The sequence below is a fragment of the Mustela erminea genome, chromosome 18 (assembly GCF_009829155.1).
Source record: "Mustela erminea isolate mMusErm1 chromosome 18, mMusErm1.Pri, whole genome shotgun sequence".
NCBI classification, from domain to species: domain Eukaryota; kingdom Metazoa; phylum Chordata; class Mammalia; order Carnivora; family Mustelidae; genus Mustela; species Mustela erminea.
The window spans coordinates 22443812-22459569 of record NC_045631.1 but is presented as its reverse complement, the minus strand read 5'-3'; the positions used below and the strand labels follow the sequence as shown (position 1 = coordinate 22459569).

General features: G+C 53.3%; 1 protein-coding gene across 2 annotated transcripts in view; it reads left to right on the top strand.

Moving 5' to 3' along the window:
* The window catches only part of ASIC2 (acid sensing ion channel subunit 2), a 962947-nt gene extending 947488 nt beyond the window's left edge, over positions 1-15459 (top strand). For both annotated transcript variants that reach the window (XM_032321662.1, XM_032321661.1), the window contains exons 4-10: positions 2059-2209; positions 4194-4250; positions 5690-5843; positions 7969-8060; positions 11395-11474; positions 12681-12749; positions 14508-15459. In XM_032321662.1, coding sequence (XP_032177553.1) covers positions 2059-2209; positions 4194-4250; positions 5690-5843; positions 7969-8060; positions 11395-11474; positions 12681-12749; positions 14508-14609 — 705 coding nt within the window. In that variant the 3' untranslated portion in view covers positions 14610-15459. The remainder of the gene's footprint in view (positions 1-2058; positions 2210-4193; positions 4251-5689; positions 5844-7968; positions 8061-11394; positions 11475-12680; positions 12750-14507) is intronic.
* Positions 15460-15758: the final 299 nt, after the last annotated feature.

The window sequence follows — 15758 nt, the reverse complement described above, 5'->3', positions numbered from 1 at the left end:
TAAAATCCTAGAGCAGGCGAAACTAATTTATGACAGAAAGCATATCGGTGATGGCCTGAGGGTTGGGAGGAGACTGCAAACGGGGATTTCTTGGGGTAAATAGAGCTGTTCTGCACCTCGAATAGGATGATTATTATCAGCGTGTACACACTTGTAAAAATTTATTAAGTTGCCCATTAAAATTGATGCATTTTATTATATGTAAATGACATCTTAATGAGGGATTTTAAAAGTAGGAAGATTATACACCATTCAGAAAATAAAAAAGTAAGCCACAAACTATAGGAAGTATAGAGACATTATTCTCAGGCCACATATCTGAAAAAGGACCTGTACCCAGAACATATGGAGTCTCTTACAGCTTAATAATGAAAGTAAAAAGTTAGCAAGTTTCTTTAATGGGCAAAAGACTTGAGAAGACATGTCACAAAAGATAATATATGAATGGCCAATTAGCACTTAAAATTGTGCTCAAGATCATCAGTCATCAGAGAGCTGCAAACAGAAATGACAACGAGATATACCTACACCCCTACAAGAAGTTCTATAATTAGAACTGTGGACGAAATCAATATTAGGCAAGGATGCGAAGTCACTAGAACTCTCATTCGCTCCTGGTGGGAATGAAAGGTAGTTCGACCACTGTGGGTAATAGTTTCACAGTTTCCATACAATTATCCCCAGACCTGTCTTATGAATCAGCTATTCTACTCCTAGCCATTTACCTAAAAGAAATTAAAATACCTGTCCAAAAACTGAACTGACTTGTACATAAATGTTAATCAGGACTTTTTCATAATCACCCCAAACTGGAAACAATCCAAGTGCCCACCCTCAAGTAAATGGCTGCAGATTGTGGTGTATTTATACATGGAAAATTATTCAGCAATTTTAAAAAATGAACTAATGCACATGACCATGTGGATAAATCTAAAACGTGTTGTTGAGCAAAAGAAGCCAGGCACAAAGAAGAGCCCAGTGTAGATTTTCATTTATATGAAGTTTGAGAACAGACAAAGCCAATTTCTATGGTGATAGAATCCATAACAGAGACTGGCTGGGTGGACGGGGGTTGATTGGAAAGGGACAGGAAGGAACTTTCTGGGGTGATTAAAAATGCCTTGGGTCTTGGGTCTTGGGGCACCTGGGCACCTCAGTAGGTTGAGCAGCCGACCCTTGAGCCGCTCAGGTCATGATCTCAGGGTCCTGGGATGGAGCCCTGTGTCGGACTCTGCACTCAGCAGGAGTCCACTTGAGATCTCTCTCTCCCTCTGCCCCTCCCCCACACTCATGTTTTTCTCTCTCCCCCTCCTAAATAAATAAATTTTTTTTAAATCTGAAGTCTAGATTTAAGTGATAGGTATACAGGTGTACACATTTTTCAGAATTTGTTGAACTGGGCTCTGAAAACACACGCATTTTATTGTTCTTTTATTCCTCAGTTTTAAAAAAAAAAAAAGATAGGTATAAAGGAATTAGCTTGGGGCTTAACCCATAGTAAGGCTCAGCTATTAGTTTTCCTCATTCTTCACCTTTCCTGTCTCTAGTAGGCACGTACCGTAGGCATGACAGCATTCTATGGTCACTGGATCTCTGAAAACAAAAGTGACATTTTCCCCCAAAGAAGTCGATCCCTAGCATGACCCTGGAGAGTTGCTCTAGTCTGGGCCATGGATCAAAAATAACACTGATTTGTGTTATTTCTTCCTGGACCCTCCTGCAGGCCCTAAACCTAGGTTTAGAGTCTCAATGTCCCCAGCCAAGAGGGTAGAATTTAGTTGGGTCATTCCAAGGGACTCGAGATGACAAACTCGGAAGTAGAAAAACAAGGGGCATGTGTAAGAGACTTTGAGATCAGCATTTTGGGGAGGGTTACAAGACAGGAAAACTAGGATTGGAACCCGACGCTGAAAGCCTCTGAGCTCAGTGGGGTTAGATCGTTACACAGGAGATGCGCAATAATTGTTTGTTGACTGAATAAGTGAATTAGTGAGATACTGGAGCTGTCCACGCTGAACCTCCAGGGCTGACTGCTGCCCCCACCTTCCTGTCTTGCAGCTCACATACCTGCCCCCACCCTGGGGCGAGTGCCGATCCTCAGAGATGGGACTCGACTTCTTTCCTGTTTACAGTATCACCGCCTGTCGGATTGACTGTGAGACACGCTACATTGTGGAGAACTGTAACTGCCGCATGGTCCACATGCCAGGTCAGTGCCGGGGGCAGCCTGGGACCTTGTCTGCACTTCGCGACCCAGTGGGAAACACTGGACCCACTCCACGAGGATCCACAGAGATGCTGTTCTAAGAAGGCTAATATTTGATCCCAGACACTTGGAGGGCAGATAGAAGCATCCAGACTAGCAACCAAGGCAGCATCCTGGTGTCCAGTAGTGTCCAGATGTTTGAGGAATGTTCCTTCCAGTGCTCAATATGTGTGCTAATTGTCTGCTGCTCTTACCTCCTAGAGTTTAGTGTCCACGCATCTGAGTGCTTGCAGTGCTTGAATCCTCGTATGGTACCTGTTCAAACACCCAGGTGTCTATTGCTTTCATCCAGATGGCTCCCTTCTTGGATCCAAATCTCTAGCACTCTTTCAAATGAGGCAAAAGTCCATCGGCCAGCAAATAAACATGCATGTGCTGAGATTTCTGTTGTCAGACTAACAAGGCATGTGGCCGTCTCATTAGATGATCTCATTAGAGAGGGTCAGCTAATCAGACACAGATATGCAGGAGGTGAATGGTGGGAGGGCCAAATCGAGCATGAAGAGTTTGGTTTCTCGGCAGAGAAGGAAGAGTGACAAGCGGGGGGCAGGGACATTGGCTTCTAAGGCAGATTCCTCCATTCAACTGCTGTGCAACCAGACACAAGTTACTCAGCCTCTCTGTTCTCACCTTCATTATCTTAAAACACAATCATTAGTTGTTATGAGGATAAAATTAGGCTAAAACATAAAAGTGCAAAAGTCAGTGGTCATTGTATTAGCACATGGGGAGAGGAAACCAAAAGTACTATTGACTGATGACCTACTATGTGTTGAGAACATCACTGTGATATTTCATGGCCACTATTTCATTGTGTTATCATACTTTTATTAATCAGACACTTAGTTGTCTGTTTTATATCAGACACAATTGTCTTCTGTTATAACCAATGCTGAAAGGAACACGATTCTAGCCCAATTCTGAATTATTTCATCAGTAATCAACAATTTTCCTAGTAATGTAAATGGATAAGTGTTAATCTTTGAAATTGCCTCTGAGGCTCCCAGAAGACAGAGCGAAAGGGGAAACATATCAGTTAAATTGTTACTGTTGGAAAGGAGGAAACGTATCAGCTCTCAGCTCTTGAAAAAGGTGTTCATGGACATAGTAAAGAAAGGACATTGTGATAGGTTTAACTTTAGCCCTTGGAAAAAAACAGAAAAAAATGTGGAGGTGTGTCAGGATTTCTAGAGACCAGAGAGAAGAATGGAGCACTGTTAAGTGTTGCCCGCCTGGTACTCAGATGGGGGCAGCAGCCAGTGAGGTTCCCCCATGGGACCTGAGCCAAAAGCAAGGAGAAGACTAATCATTCCACTCATGACACTCTTACTGGCATCTCGGTTCCTAGTGTGGAATGAAGGGCAGAGCAAGAGGAGACTTAGAAAGCAGCCCTTGTTGGAAGGAGCTCTGACCTCAGGGTCAGACTGGACTGGGTTCAAAGCCCACCTCCATTCCTGCTCCTTCTGGTGTCCTGGGAATGCAGGATACTGAAGCCTCAAGTCTCCCACCAGTAAAACAGACACAGTGTGTCCTGTTTCAGGAGGTACCCATGTGAGTTATAGGCAATGATGCGTGCCAGATGTGGCAAGTGCTTTCCACCACCTCTCTGCTTTCAGCCATCAAGGCTTTCTCACCCATCACCCACCTGGGCTGGCTAGACCAGCACAGCAATCTGGGAGAATAGGCAGACCCTATTATTGCCTACCCAAGCTCAGAGAGCAGAGCAGATCCAATCCCTGGCTCTGGGTACACTGCATCCCAACTGCCCTCAGGGAGCTCTGATCTGTGGTTCCCTTCCGTGGAGGTTCCCCCTCCGAATGCTTCCTGGGGACGCTGGCCCTCCTGGCCACAGGATGCGCGTGCCTTCCCCAGCCCAGGAGGGAGACATTGCTGCCTGAGTACCTCTCCCTGTGTCTCTTCTTTGCAGGGGATGCCCCTTTCTGTACTCCTGAGCAGCACAAGGAGTGCGCAGAGCCTGCCCTAGGTCAGTACTGGGGGACAAGGGGGAGGGGCTGAGATTGAGACTTCAGAGGCCATCTCAGGGTGGGAGAAATGGGGTAGATGGGAAGTGGAGGAGGAGGAGAGGCTGACTGGGCGGCGGGCGGGCGGGGCACTGCAGGGACAGGAGAGGAAGGTAAGAGGAGGGAGCAGAGAAGGGTGGGGAGGGAACAGAATCAGGGAGGCAGACAAGGGATGCAGGAAGCAGATGAGGGCTGACCAGGCACTGAGGGAGAGAATGGGAATAGAGGGGTGTGGGTCGAGATGGGTGAGGCTCAGGGGAAATGGAGAGCACTGGGGAACGCAGAGGAGGGGACAGACATGGAGAGAAGATGGACAGTGGGCATCTGGGTGGACACCGAAGGAGATGGGGGAGAGAGGAGGCGCGGCCAGCGTGTTTATCTCCCTCGTCCAACCTCCCACTGGGGCTTGTAGGTTGGAGTAACTGCTGGATTCCCCCACTGGAAAACTTTGGGTGTGGGAGACCCCACCAGGCTCGGGTGCGGGAGATTCTACATCCCCAAAGCTAGACCCACTCCACCTGCCTGTTCTCTCCAGACCTGGGAAGTGATTTACAATCAAGATAAGCAGAGAGGGAGTTTAATTCATAGAGACTCCATTTCATTCAGCAGCTGTACTTGCTGGAGCTAAGCCAGGATCTCTCTGGACTCCTGTGTCTAGATGCTTCCAGAAGGATGGGGGTTGGGGGGGGTCACTTAGAGAGAGTGGGAGACTTCTGACATGTCCGAAGACATCTCTCTTTGGAGTATGGATTAGAGAAAACCCGTGGGTAACACTGCGATGATCAGAGAGATGGAAGGAGAAAAGTGATGTCTTTAGCCACCCTGTCCTAAGAGGAAGGGGGAAGCTTGATTCCTGATGCAGGGAGATTGCTTCTAGGGACAAGAATTGGGGATCTTTGCTTGTGCCCTAACCCAGCAGGCAGACGAGGCCAACTCTGGCTAGGAAGGAGCCATAGAGGGAATACCACAGAGCCCTGGGTTTCAGAGAAAATGGTCTCCCACATTTGCCCTTGGCTGAAGGCCCACTTTGTGGATGAGAACACTGAGGTTAGGAGCAGAGAAGGGGGCTTTGGGAAGCTGAGGGCGCCAGGCCTCCCTGGGAGCCCGTGCTCCAAAAGTGGGACCTTTTCAACAATTTTTAAAGGGCAATGTAGCAATAAAGGATCAAAGGAGAACAGGACCAAGAAAAACATAAAGTGGGCACTTCTTTTTATGAGCGTTCCCACTCTCACCAACCTAGAGCTCTAGCCCAGCTCCCCTTCTCGCTGCAGCGCCCCGCCCCTCTCCGGCCGGGAAGGCATATCCTTCCCGGCTGGTGTCCCGCTGCCGGGAGCCCCGCCCCTACACCTGCCGGAGCCCCGCCCCCACACACGACTAAGCCCCGCCCCTCTCTCCCCTCCAGGTCTGTTGGCGGAGAAGGACAGTAATTACTGTCTCTGCAGGACACCCTGCAACCTGACCCGCTACAACAAAGAGCTCTCCATGGTGAAGATCCCCAGCAAGACGTCAGCCAAGTACCTCGAGAAGAAATTTAACAAATCGGAAAAATATATCTCGTAAGCCAAATGGGCATGGTGGGCAGCGGGGAGAAAGGAGGGGTCGAGGAGGAACTGGGGGCGATTTGAGGAAGAGGGCAGCAGGAAGCAGTCGGCGCCCTTTGGCAGACATGAATTGAACCCGGCTGTGGAACAAGCTCTGTGTTTAGGACTCAGAAAGCAAAGACAAAATGGTTAAGACGCAGCCCCCTGGACTTTAAGGAGCCTGAAGGAGTTTTCCAGGGAGGCCTTCCGCATTCTCTTACATCTGCCGGGAACGCTTTTTCTCTCACACTTTACCTAGCTGGTTCCTCCTTGTGCAGGTCTCCGTCTCAAGGTAATCTCTTCAAACCCCTGAATGAATGCCCCACCCTTTATTTTTCTCTCCAAGCACTCTGGTGTTTTCCTTCAGAACGCTCGTCCAAGTGTGCAATTCCATATTCGTGTGTGTGTGTGTGTGTGTGTGTGTGTGTGTGTGTGTGTGTTCCCCACTAGACTGAAAGCCCCCTGAAGGCAGGAAGAGCCTTTCCTTTGGTTCTGTGCTGGAGAGTGCCTGGCACATAGTTGGTACTCCAAAAATGTCTTCTAACGGAATAAATGAATGAGGTCCATGGGAGAAGAGGTGTGCCAGGCAGAGGCTGAGCAGAAAGGATCGGCACAGGGCAGACAAGGGGCAGGCCAGAGAGAGCCAGGGCAGGCCATGTGTCACCTTGTAGGCGGAGCTGGCCATGCGGTGGGGGACAGGGAGAGACTTTCCCCGGAGACAATAGAGAGCCTCCAAAGAGCTTTGAGTGGACGAGTGACAGCCTCAAATGTGTATTTTCGACCGCTGCCCTGCAGCAGAACTTTCTACACAGATGGAAATGTTCTGAGTCTGTGATGTCCCACATGGGAGCCACTAACCACATGTGGCTCTTGAGCGTTTTAAATGCAGCCTGTGTGACTGAGGAGCTGAAATGTAACTTTTTTTTCAGTGTGACTTCGTTTAGCAGTTTTAGGAAGATTCCTCAGACGGCAGGTGTACAGGACAGACAGGAAGCCAGAAGAAAGGACGGGTTGCCTGGTAGGGGCAGGTGCCATTACCCAGGCAGGGGATGGTGACCCTTACTTTGAGTGGTGCCTCTGGGAGCCCTGCAGGGGAAGGGGGATTTGCATCTCTCTCCCCAGCCACTCTCTCCTGCCAACACTGCTGCCAAAGTCCAGCCTGGGGCAGCTTTGGCTCGGCAAGTTGAGAACAAGGGGCACCAAAGCTGTTGTGACCAGCAATGAAGGAGACGGCCCCACTGTTGAGCACATGTTCTGCCAACAGCGATGACTTTTCCTCCCAAGATGTGTCTTGTTAACACACCTGCCTAAAGGAGCAAAAGGGAACCCCTAGCCAGATCTATATTTGCTCCCTAAAATCCCTCCCTGACCCTGGCAGTTGACTTGGCTGCTAGAGTCGGGGGCTCCCACTAGGAGAAGCTTGTAGTAAATCCAAGTAGGAAGACACCTGGGTGGCATGGTTGGTTAAGCATCTGACTCTGGGTTTTGGCTCAGGTCAGGATCTCGGGGTTGTGAGATCGAGCCCCGCATCAGGTTCCACACTCAGTGTGGGAGTCTGCTTGAGATTCTCGCTCTCCCTCTCCTTCTGTCCCTCCTGCTCCTTCTCTCTCTCTCTCTCTCTCTCTATCAAATAAATAAATAAATCTTTTAAAAAAAATCCAAGTAGGAACTTGGGTTGGGGAGGCTTTCAGGAGTGGGTATGGGGTACCCAGGAGGTCAGGGGGTTGAAGCAAGGCCAAAGAGTGAAGAGCTTGTTCAGAAAGTACTGAGCTCCCCTAGGGGTGAGGAGCCAGGCAGACTCTTTGGGGGAACAGAGATCTGGACATCAGGCAGGACTCATGGAAAGGACACAAAGAAGGGACAGCTGAGGGACAGAGGGGCAGAGCTGATATGTGCCTCTGGTCTGTAAAGAGCACTGGGCTGGGGGTCAGGACTCTTGGTTCCAAGGCCAGCTCTGTCACCACCCAGCTCTGACTTTGGGCCATTTGTTGCGCTTTCATGGGCTCAGCCTCACCCGCTGTCAAGGGGAAAGCTGTGTCAGGTGGGCCGTGTGGCCCCTGAGGGTTCTCACCGTGTATGGTCCTGAATATTCCCTCTGCAGAGAGAACATCCTTGTTCTGGATATATTTTTTGAAGCTCTCAATTACGAGACAATTGAACAGAAGAAGGCATATGAAGTCGCTGCCTTACTTGGTAAGTCAGTGTCCATTACTCGAATTCCCACAGGTCATGGTGGGGCGTGGGGAGGGGGGTGGGCAGCAGGGTCGGCAGGCAAGCGGGTAGATAGATACACTTGTGGAAGAGTCTGGCCTTTTCGTGCTCTGATTACTCTCTCTGTCCCAGAATGGGAGGGACTCCGGTGTGGTGGGCGTGTTCGTCCCAGTTCATGCCCCAATGTAGGCCTTAGTTTCTCCATGGACACAACGAGGCAAGTGAGCTAAAAGGTCTCTTGAGGCCTTTCCAGCGCTGCCCTGTTGGATTCCGTGGTCTTCTGTCCCGAGGTTGGAACGAGCCTCGGGGCCACAGCAGGGAGAGGGAGTGGTCCAATGGAGCGGAGGCTGCACTGTGGGCAGTCCCCAGGCAGTGAGGGCCCCCGGATGGAGCCCAGCCTGGAAAGCAGCATCGCATCCTGGAGGCCAGATGTTCCCCATGGACTGAGAGTCCTTTGTCAAACACAGAAGAAGGGCCACACATCCCCAGATGTCTACAGACCTGACTGCCAGCCCCACACAAGGTCACACCCGCAACCCTGGCCACGTGAGCACGTAAGGGATGAGGGACGTTCATTTCAATCCCGCCCCGCCCAGGGCAAAACCCACAAGACTCCCGAAGGTGGCCAGTTAAAAGATCTGCCCCGGGGGCCCTTCTCCCGACTCCTACTCACTCTCAAGAAAGGAAATGGATGCTGTCCCTACAAAGAGAATTAGCTGCGCTTGGATCTGTGAGCGGGACCCTGGCGGAGGGGGACGGCAGGTATAGAGGGAAGCAGACAGGCACAGGATCAGACCACTGCATACCAACTAGAAGGATGAGAGCATGTGGCCTCTCCTCACTGCACATCAGGTCCCTCATCTGTATAAAGGGTCTAATAAAAAGTACTTGATGATTTTGTTGTGAGGGTTAGCTGGCAGGGAGCACCAGCCCACAGACCGCCCATGAAGAATGGTTTCTGGTACCTGGACAGTCACCATGCCAGGCGCCCAGGTTCCAGCTGCTTCCACTTGCCGTCAGAGGATCTCTGACCCTCTCCCAGGAGACTGGGGGCTTGGCCACAGCAGAGACTCAGCTGGGTTAAGGTGGCTGCCACTTGGGTCTCAGACACTGTTGTGGTCAAAAGGGACTGAGCCAAGAGACTAACACATTAGACTCAAGGTAGAGGTCATGCTCTGGGTATATAGACCCCCCCCCTCCCTACCTCTGTCATCTTGTCACCTTCATTTCCTAAGGAGAACTCAAGACAAGGCTCTTCCCTCCCCTCCCCAACACAGGCTCACTGCTCGCTCTCTCACACACACATACACACACACACACACACTGAGGAGGGTCTGAGTTCTGGATCTGTCAGAAAGGATAGCTTCTCCCTGCATCAGCTACAAGGACAAGCGTGTTCCCAGCGTCTTGTTCCCGCCCAGAATAGCCTGCTGAGGAGATCACGCTGCCATCTGTACCGCCTGTGCTGGGAGCTTGCCGCTCGCAGACCCTCAGCCATCAGGCCCTTCCCTCAGCACCGTGCAGCCCACCCTCCCCACCCCGGGCACGCTGCACATGCCCTCAGGCCACACAGAGCACACCCCACCCCAAAGCTTACACACACACACACACACACAAACACACGCGGGCCACACGCGGCAGAGGCACATCTGCACAGATGCACTACGTGAGTACATGTACTCAGTCACGTACACCTGTCCATACACGCAGACATGCTCCCACAGCTTCCGCACACTCTCACGTGCGATGCCCACCTCCACAACGCCACACTCACACACACTGGGACCTCTCAGTGTCCCTACCCTAGACCTAAAAAGCCACCTGCCTAAAGCCATGGACAGCCAGACGTGCTCGCACAGAGTGCCCTGACGCATACCCCACGCTCGGTCACACCGTGTGCGTGTCCAAACACACACCTCACACCTGACAGGTACATGGGGAAGTACACACTCCCCAGGGCATGAGAGAGAGAGCAGGGGGAGAGGAGGGAAGGGAGTCATTGGGAGCTCAGCTCCAAGCCCCACCGGGAGGAGCCCCCTCCTCGCCCTCTCTGCCTGCTCACATGGGACTGTGGCTGTCAGCCTGCCCTGCCACAGTCAGGGATGGAGAGGGCAGATGGAGCCAACAGAACGTTCTCAGACCAAGAGCCTGTGGTCTCCAGGAAGAGTGGGCACCCATCCTGGCAGCACCCTCCTTTCCCAGCACTCTCCCTGCTTAGCCCAGCAGCTGAGAGTCAGAGTTCGCAGGTGCCAGGACCTCATAGTGGTCTCCTTTCCCCTCCCTTCCAAATGTCCTTTGAAGGCAACGCTACCGAGAAGGTCAGGGTTTACAAAATCACACGTCAAGCCAGTGGCAACTCTCCAAACTCAGACCCTCCAAGCCCTCTGCTCTACCACACTGCCTCCAGAGCAAAGCATTGGGGCTTTGGGGGGACTAGGACCCCATGGTAAATCTGAGAACAGCTTCTCAGGTAGGGACCCTCCCCCTACAAACACTTAGGTACACACAGGTTAATATCTCATATTCCGTTTTAAAGGGTCTCCGACCATCCACAGCCCCCACAGGGGAGTTGTTCTCAAGCTCTGGTGGGCGAGAGAGCCCTGGGAACTTAAAAACTCCTGACTTTCAGACCCCAGCCCCAAGAGTCTGATTTTATAGACCCGGGGTAGGTCCAGACATCTACACTGAGTACAGGTGTCTCAGGAGGGAGAAGACCCGGAGACCAGTCAAGAAAGACTTTGGTCAGTCAAGAGAGACTGTACCCCACAGCAAGAACTCCTACTCTAGAGAAAGACCAGATTGAACATTTACCCTCAGGTGGGAAAGTGAGGGGATGCTTCCTATGACCTTATCCCAAGGGTGAGAGGTGTCCTGAGTTGGTCCTGGAGGCCTTGTCATGATGGGTGAGGGAAATGGGTCTCTTGGGTCATTGTTTCCAAAACCCCCAACCATGGCACCCAACCCATGAGCCTTGGGCTAGACTGCCCTTGCCCCAGGCAAGGACCACACACTTCTTGTCTCTATTCCCAGCCCAGAGCCAAAGAAGGGCCCTCTCCAGCTGATTCTGAAGGTAAGTGAATAAGCGGTTAGCCTGTGAGGTCTACTCCAGGCCCTCCAGTAAGCCCTCAAGTGCATTCCCATCACCACTGGGTGCTGTGCAGTGAGAGAGGGAATTGTCCAAGGCCTGATCTGTCCCCGGGCCAGGCTTGCCATAGAAGGGGAACCTTTGCAAAGGTCTGGTTTCTAAGTTCATCTCACCCCTTCCTAGAAACGCTGTGACTAAAGCCAAAATCTTTGATCTTTTCTGTCTCTCCAGGTGATATTGGTGGTCAGATGGGATTGTTTATTGGTGCTAGTATCCTTACAATACTAGAGCTCTTTGATTATATTTATGAGGTAAGATTGGGGTTGCTCGTGGGGAAGTGACCCTATGCTGGGACCCTTGTCCTGCCCGGATGTTCAGAACCAAAGCGCAGGGGAGAGGGTGACCTCTCTCCACCCAGAACCTGCTTTCTTCTCCTTGTCCATGGACATTGTCTATCACCAAGTCCTAGGCAGGGAGGAGGGGTGGACCCAAGAGAGACAGAAGCCGACTCCTATCCTCAGGTTGCTGGAAGAGCTATGGGCTGTCCGCACTCAAAGGGAGAGAGAGGAAGGGTTGAGAAGGAGAAGAGCCAAACCTCAGGCCAGCTCTGAGACCCTCCCACACAAGGCCAGCTGTTATGGCTTCATACATGTGTGTGTCTGTGCCCACACGCTCACAGCACACGCACACACATGCCCTCCATGCACACACACTTCTGACACGCTTACATACATCACCCACAAACACACATGCACACTGTACACATACCACTCACACATACACGCTACAGCCACACAACACACACACACACACACACACCTGCCCTCCGGCTGGCCCGTCACCTGAGTAGTGCGTGTCTGGGTGCAGGCAGGTTTAGAGAAGGGCCATTTCCTGTCAGAGTCCTAAGCGAGCAAGAAGAGTAAGGGTACGATCCCTCAGCGTCCCCCAGACCACCTGAGTTTTGTACGGCAAAGGAGCCTGCAGAGGGCTGTCCTTGGCCAAAGCCAAATGGGAACCCCTGTGGGGAAGTGGAGGACCTCTGAGACCAGGGTCCTCGGGAGTGCCACACTCCACCTCCCAGCATGGTGACCTTGCTCCCCAAACCCAAATCAGGCCCCAAGGCCAGATCTTACTCTGCTTTGTTTATTAATTTTTGTGAAATAAAAGCTTCTGCTGTATAAAGTGATGGAAATTACATACCAGGGAACACGTGGAATGCCTACCCTTTATCACTAAGAATCAAATGTTACGGACTCACGGGTGCCCTGACCTTATAAACGAGTGTGGCTGTCAGGCCTCATCCCCGAGGCCCAGCCTCAGAAACAGGCTCCCGGGCTGCTCATGCACACCCCCACCTGGTCCCCAAGAAATGACAGTCCTGATGCCAGATGGGGCCCTCCTGTGACCACTTGCAGTCTCTGGCTCCTGCACCAACACCTCACCCAGCCCAGGGAGGTCCCTCTGCCTTCTCTCCCCCGTCCCCCAGCCTGACCAACCCCGTCACGATTCTCTTGCAGCTGATCAAAGAGAAGCTCTTAGACTTGCTTGGCAAAGAAGAGGAGGAAGGGAGCCACGATGAGAACGTGGTAAGGGCAGCGTCCATGCCGTTGGTTACTCGGTCCCCCAGCCTCTGCCGGCCTTATGAGACCAGAGGTCAGGGCCAGGACGGCAGGAGGGACACACCTCATTGCATCATTGCACACTTTAACTTGGCTCATCGGAGGACACCCCCACTGAGCCCCGGGGCTTGGTGGCGAGCACTGGATGCAGCGATCCCAGAGATGCTTGCAAGGGGAGGTCCTGCCTGGCCCAGTGGGGCTTGTCCCGGACCCAGAGGGCTACTGCTCTCATCTTATGCCTTGGGAGACGCAGGGAAGCTCTGCACCCTTATTCCTCGGGGTAGCAAAACACAAGTAAGGATGTCACTGGTACTCGACTCCCTTTGAAGGGGACAGGGAGCTTGGGCCCCCATGAGGTGGGGAGCAGCCGTGATTCCCATCGAAACTGCCAACTACTTGGTGCCAGGGCTGTGTATTTGACGCCCTTGAGGTCCAGAAGCCCCAGGTCCCCCGGCTGGTGAGTGGCAGAGCTGGGCGCAGAGCCCCCTGACCACAGCCCACTCTGCCTGCCTTCCCTGGAGCAGTCACAGAGGCAGCACCTCTCAGGGCTGTCCGCTCTCCTTCCTAAACTCAGCCTGCTCCCAGCTCATCCCTGGACACCCACTAGGTGGCCGCCCTCCCGGCCCTCCCCTCTAGCCCAAAGTCAGCAAATCCCAACTGAGGCCAGCCCCTCCCCCCAGACAGGCCCCCATTTCTGTTCCAGACTCTAGTTCTCCAGCCACCTCCCAGGCTGAAAATCTCTGCCTTGGTTCCCTCGGGCCCCTGAAGCTCTGGTGACCCGAAGATGGCGTCTGTGGAGGGGAGGGCAGGTGAAAAGGGCCCGGGCTCTGGGCTCTGGTCCCTGTGTCCCAGCTGCCAGCCTGAGCATCTGCAGACCCACAGGAACCTCAGGGGGTCATTGGGATTGAGCAGCCCCTGCCTCTAAAGCGGGCAGCAGTGCCTCCTTTGTAGGAAGTGCTTGGCCAGTGGAGGTTCCCTCCCTCTTCCCATCTCCCCTCTGCCCTCAGAATGTCACAGAGTCGCAGCCTCCCTCTGCCGCCTCCCCCTCCCCCAGCCCCATCCTCACCAAGTCTCCCCCACATTCTTGGCACAGCCTCCTAGGCAGTGTCTGCTCCCATTCCTCCCAGCCTCTAGCCCTCTGCAGCCGGGGAGTCACTGGGAAGACTCCAGGCCCTCCCAGCCCCGCCCTGCTGAGACTGCTTTCTTCTTGGGGCCAGCTGAACCCTAAAGGACCACTGGGGAGCCGTGACTACTCCGGTTCTGACTTTTGGGGGTCTCCCCACTTCCTACTTGGCCTCAGCCAGTGGAACCCCCTGCCCCAAGCCTAGAACCCCAGAGGCTCTATCTCCCCCACCCCAGGAAGGCCTCAAGGGGGAACCCCCTCCTGCCTCAGAGCTAGAGAGCACTCAGAGGTAGCTTTGGGCCATACCTTAGGGGTACGTCTAGAAGAGAAGTTCAAACCAGCCGCTGAGCTCCATCACCAGGGAGCCCTCTCCCCACCCTGGGGGCACTTAGGTGGGCAGTGGTGAGGACTCTGAAGACCCCCGCCCCGCCGGTCTCGTGCCCCACAACAGGGGGTGCCTGGGGCAGGAGCAGCAGGGTGAGCCCCAGTAGAGCCCACCAGCAGGGGGGCCTCAGCTCCCACGGCCTTGGCTGGGCTGCCAGTGGCATCGTGACACCATTTTGCAGAATGAGTATCAACCCCCGCTGTCCCCTTCCCTCCAGAGCACTTGCGACACGATGCCAAACCACTCTGAAACCATCAGCCACACTGTGAATGTGCCCCTGCAGACGGCCCTGGGGACTCTGGAGGAGATTGCCTGCTGACAGCCCTCGGACCGCCCGGCAACCCCCAAACAGACCTGGAGGCCCAAGACCCAGGACAGGGGACAGCAGGCACAGGTGCGATGGCCCCTGGTGACAGAAAGAAGAGCCCCCTATGCACACATAGCAAACTCTCTGCCAAAACCTCGCTGCGGCCACGTCTGATGCGACGTGTCCTCGGGCCCCGCCGTGCGTCCCTCTTAGGAGAAATGAGTCACGCTCCGGAACTGTCCGAGAACCCACCTGCCATCACATCTCACTGCCAGATGTACAAAGCACCTGCATGCTGAGACCGCTCACGGCGCCACCTCCACGTCTGTCTCTCTACCTGACTCTCCTCCGCGTGCTCCCCGGCAGCCACTCTGCGGCCACCCAGCGGGACCAGGTTCTAGCCCCGAAGTCGCCACCGCGTGGCCACGCTGGGGTCGCAGCTGCACAGTCGAGAGGGAAAGCGCAGAACTCTCAACCACGTCCGGTCCTTGTGTACTTTGTGAAGGTTCTGAACCTGCCCTCAAACCCCTGCCCTCCCCCGAGCTGGCCCCTGGGCTGACCAGGGCCCCCCACCCCCTACCCCCGTCCCAGCGCCTGGTGGAGGCAGGGTGGCCTGGGCGACTCCAGCACTCATCCATGGGACCCACGTCATTCTGCTGTCCCCGTGACCTAGCTTGTACAGTCCGATTCTGTTTCTTCTTCGGGGGGCTTGTTTTGTCTGTCTGTCGGAGATCTGTTCTGTTTGGTTTTTACTTTCCGAATTTGGGTTTTGATGTTCTGAGGTTTGGTTTGATTTAGTTTTTCCATTTTCTCTGGCATTTATTTATTCGTGCTTCCAGTCACGGTCATATTAAAAGCTGGTCTTGTGGAAACAGCTGAGTCGGTGCTGCCTTGTCCCCCATACTCAGGTCTCCCTCCCCCCTCAAAGCCTTTCGAAAGGGCCAGGCCCGCCGGGTCAGAGCCCACAGATTACATACATGTCAGGTTTCCTGGACCAGCACCTACTGTTAGAAAGTGTCTAGAGGGAATGCACTTCTAGTCTGTTCTAAATCTTTAAAAACTATTGACTGCAGCCTTGTAAATGACTATTAACACATCACAGCTTGTGGTCTGAACCGCACTGTTGCCGACCACAGACATGTGGCTTGAAGAGAGGGAGGC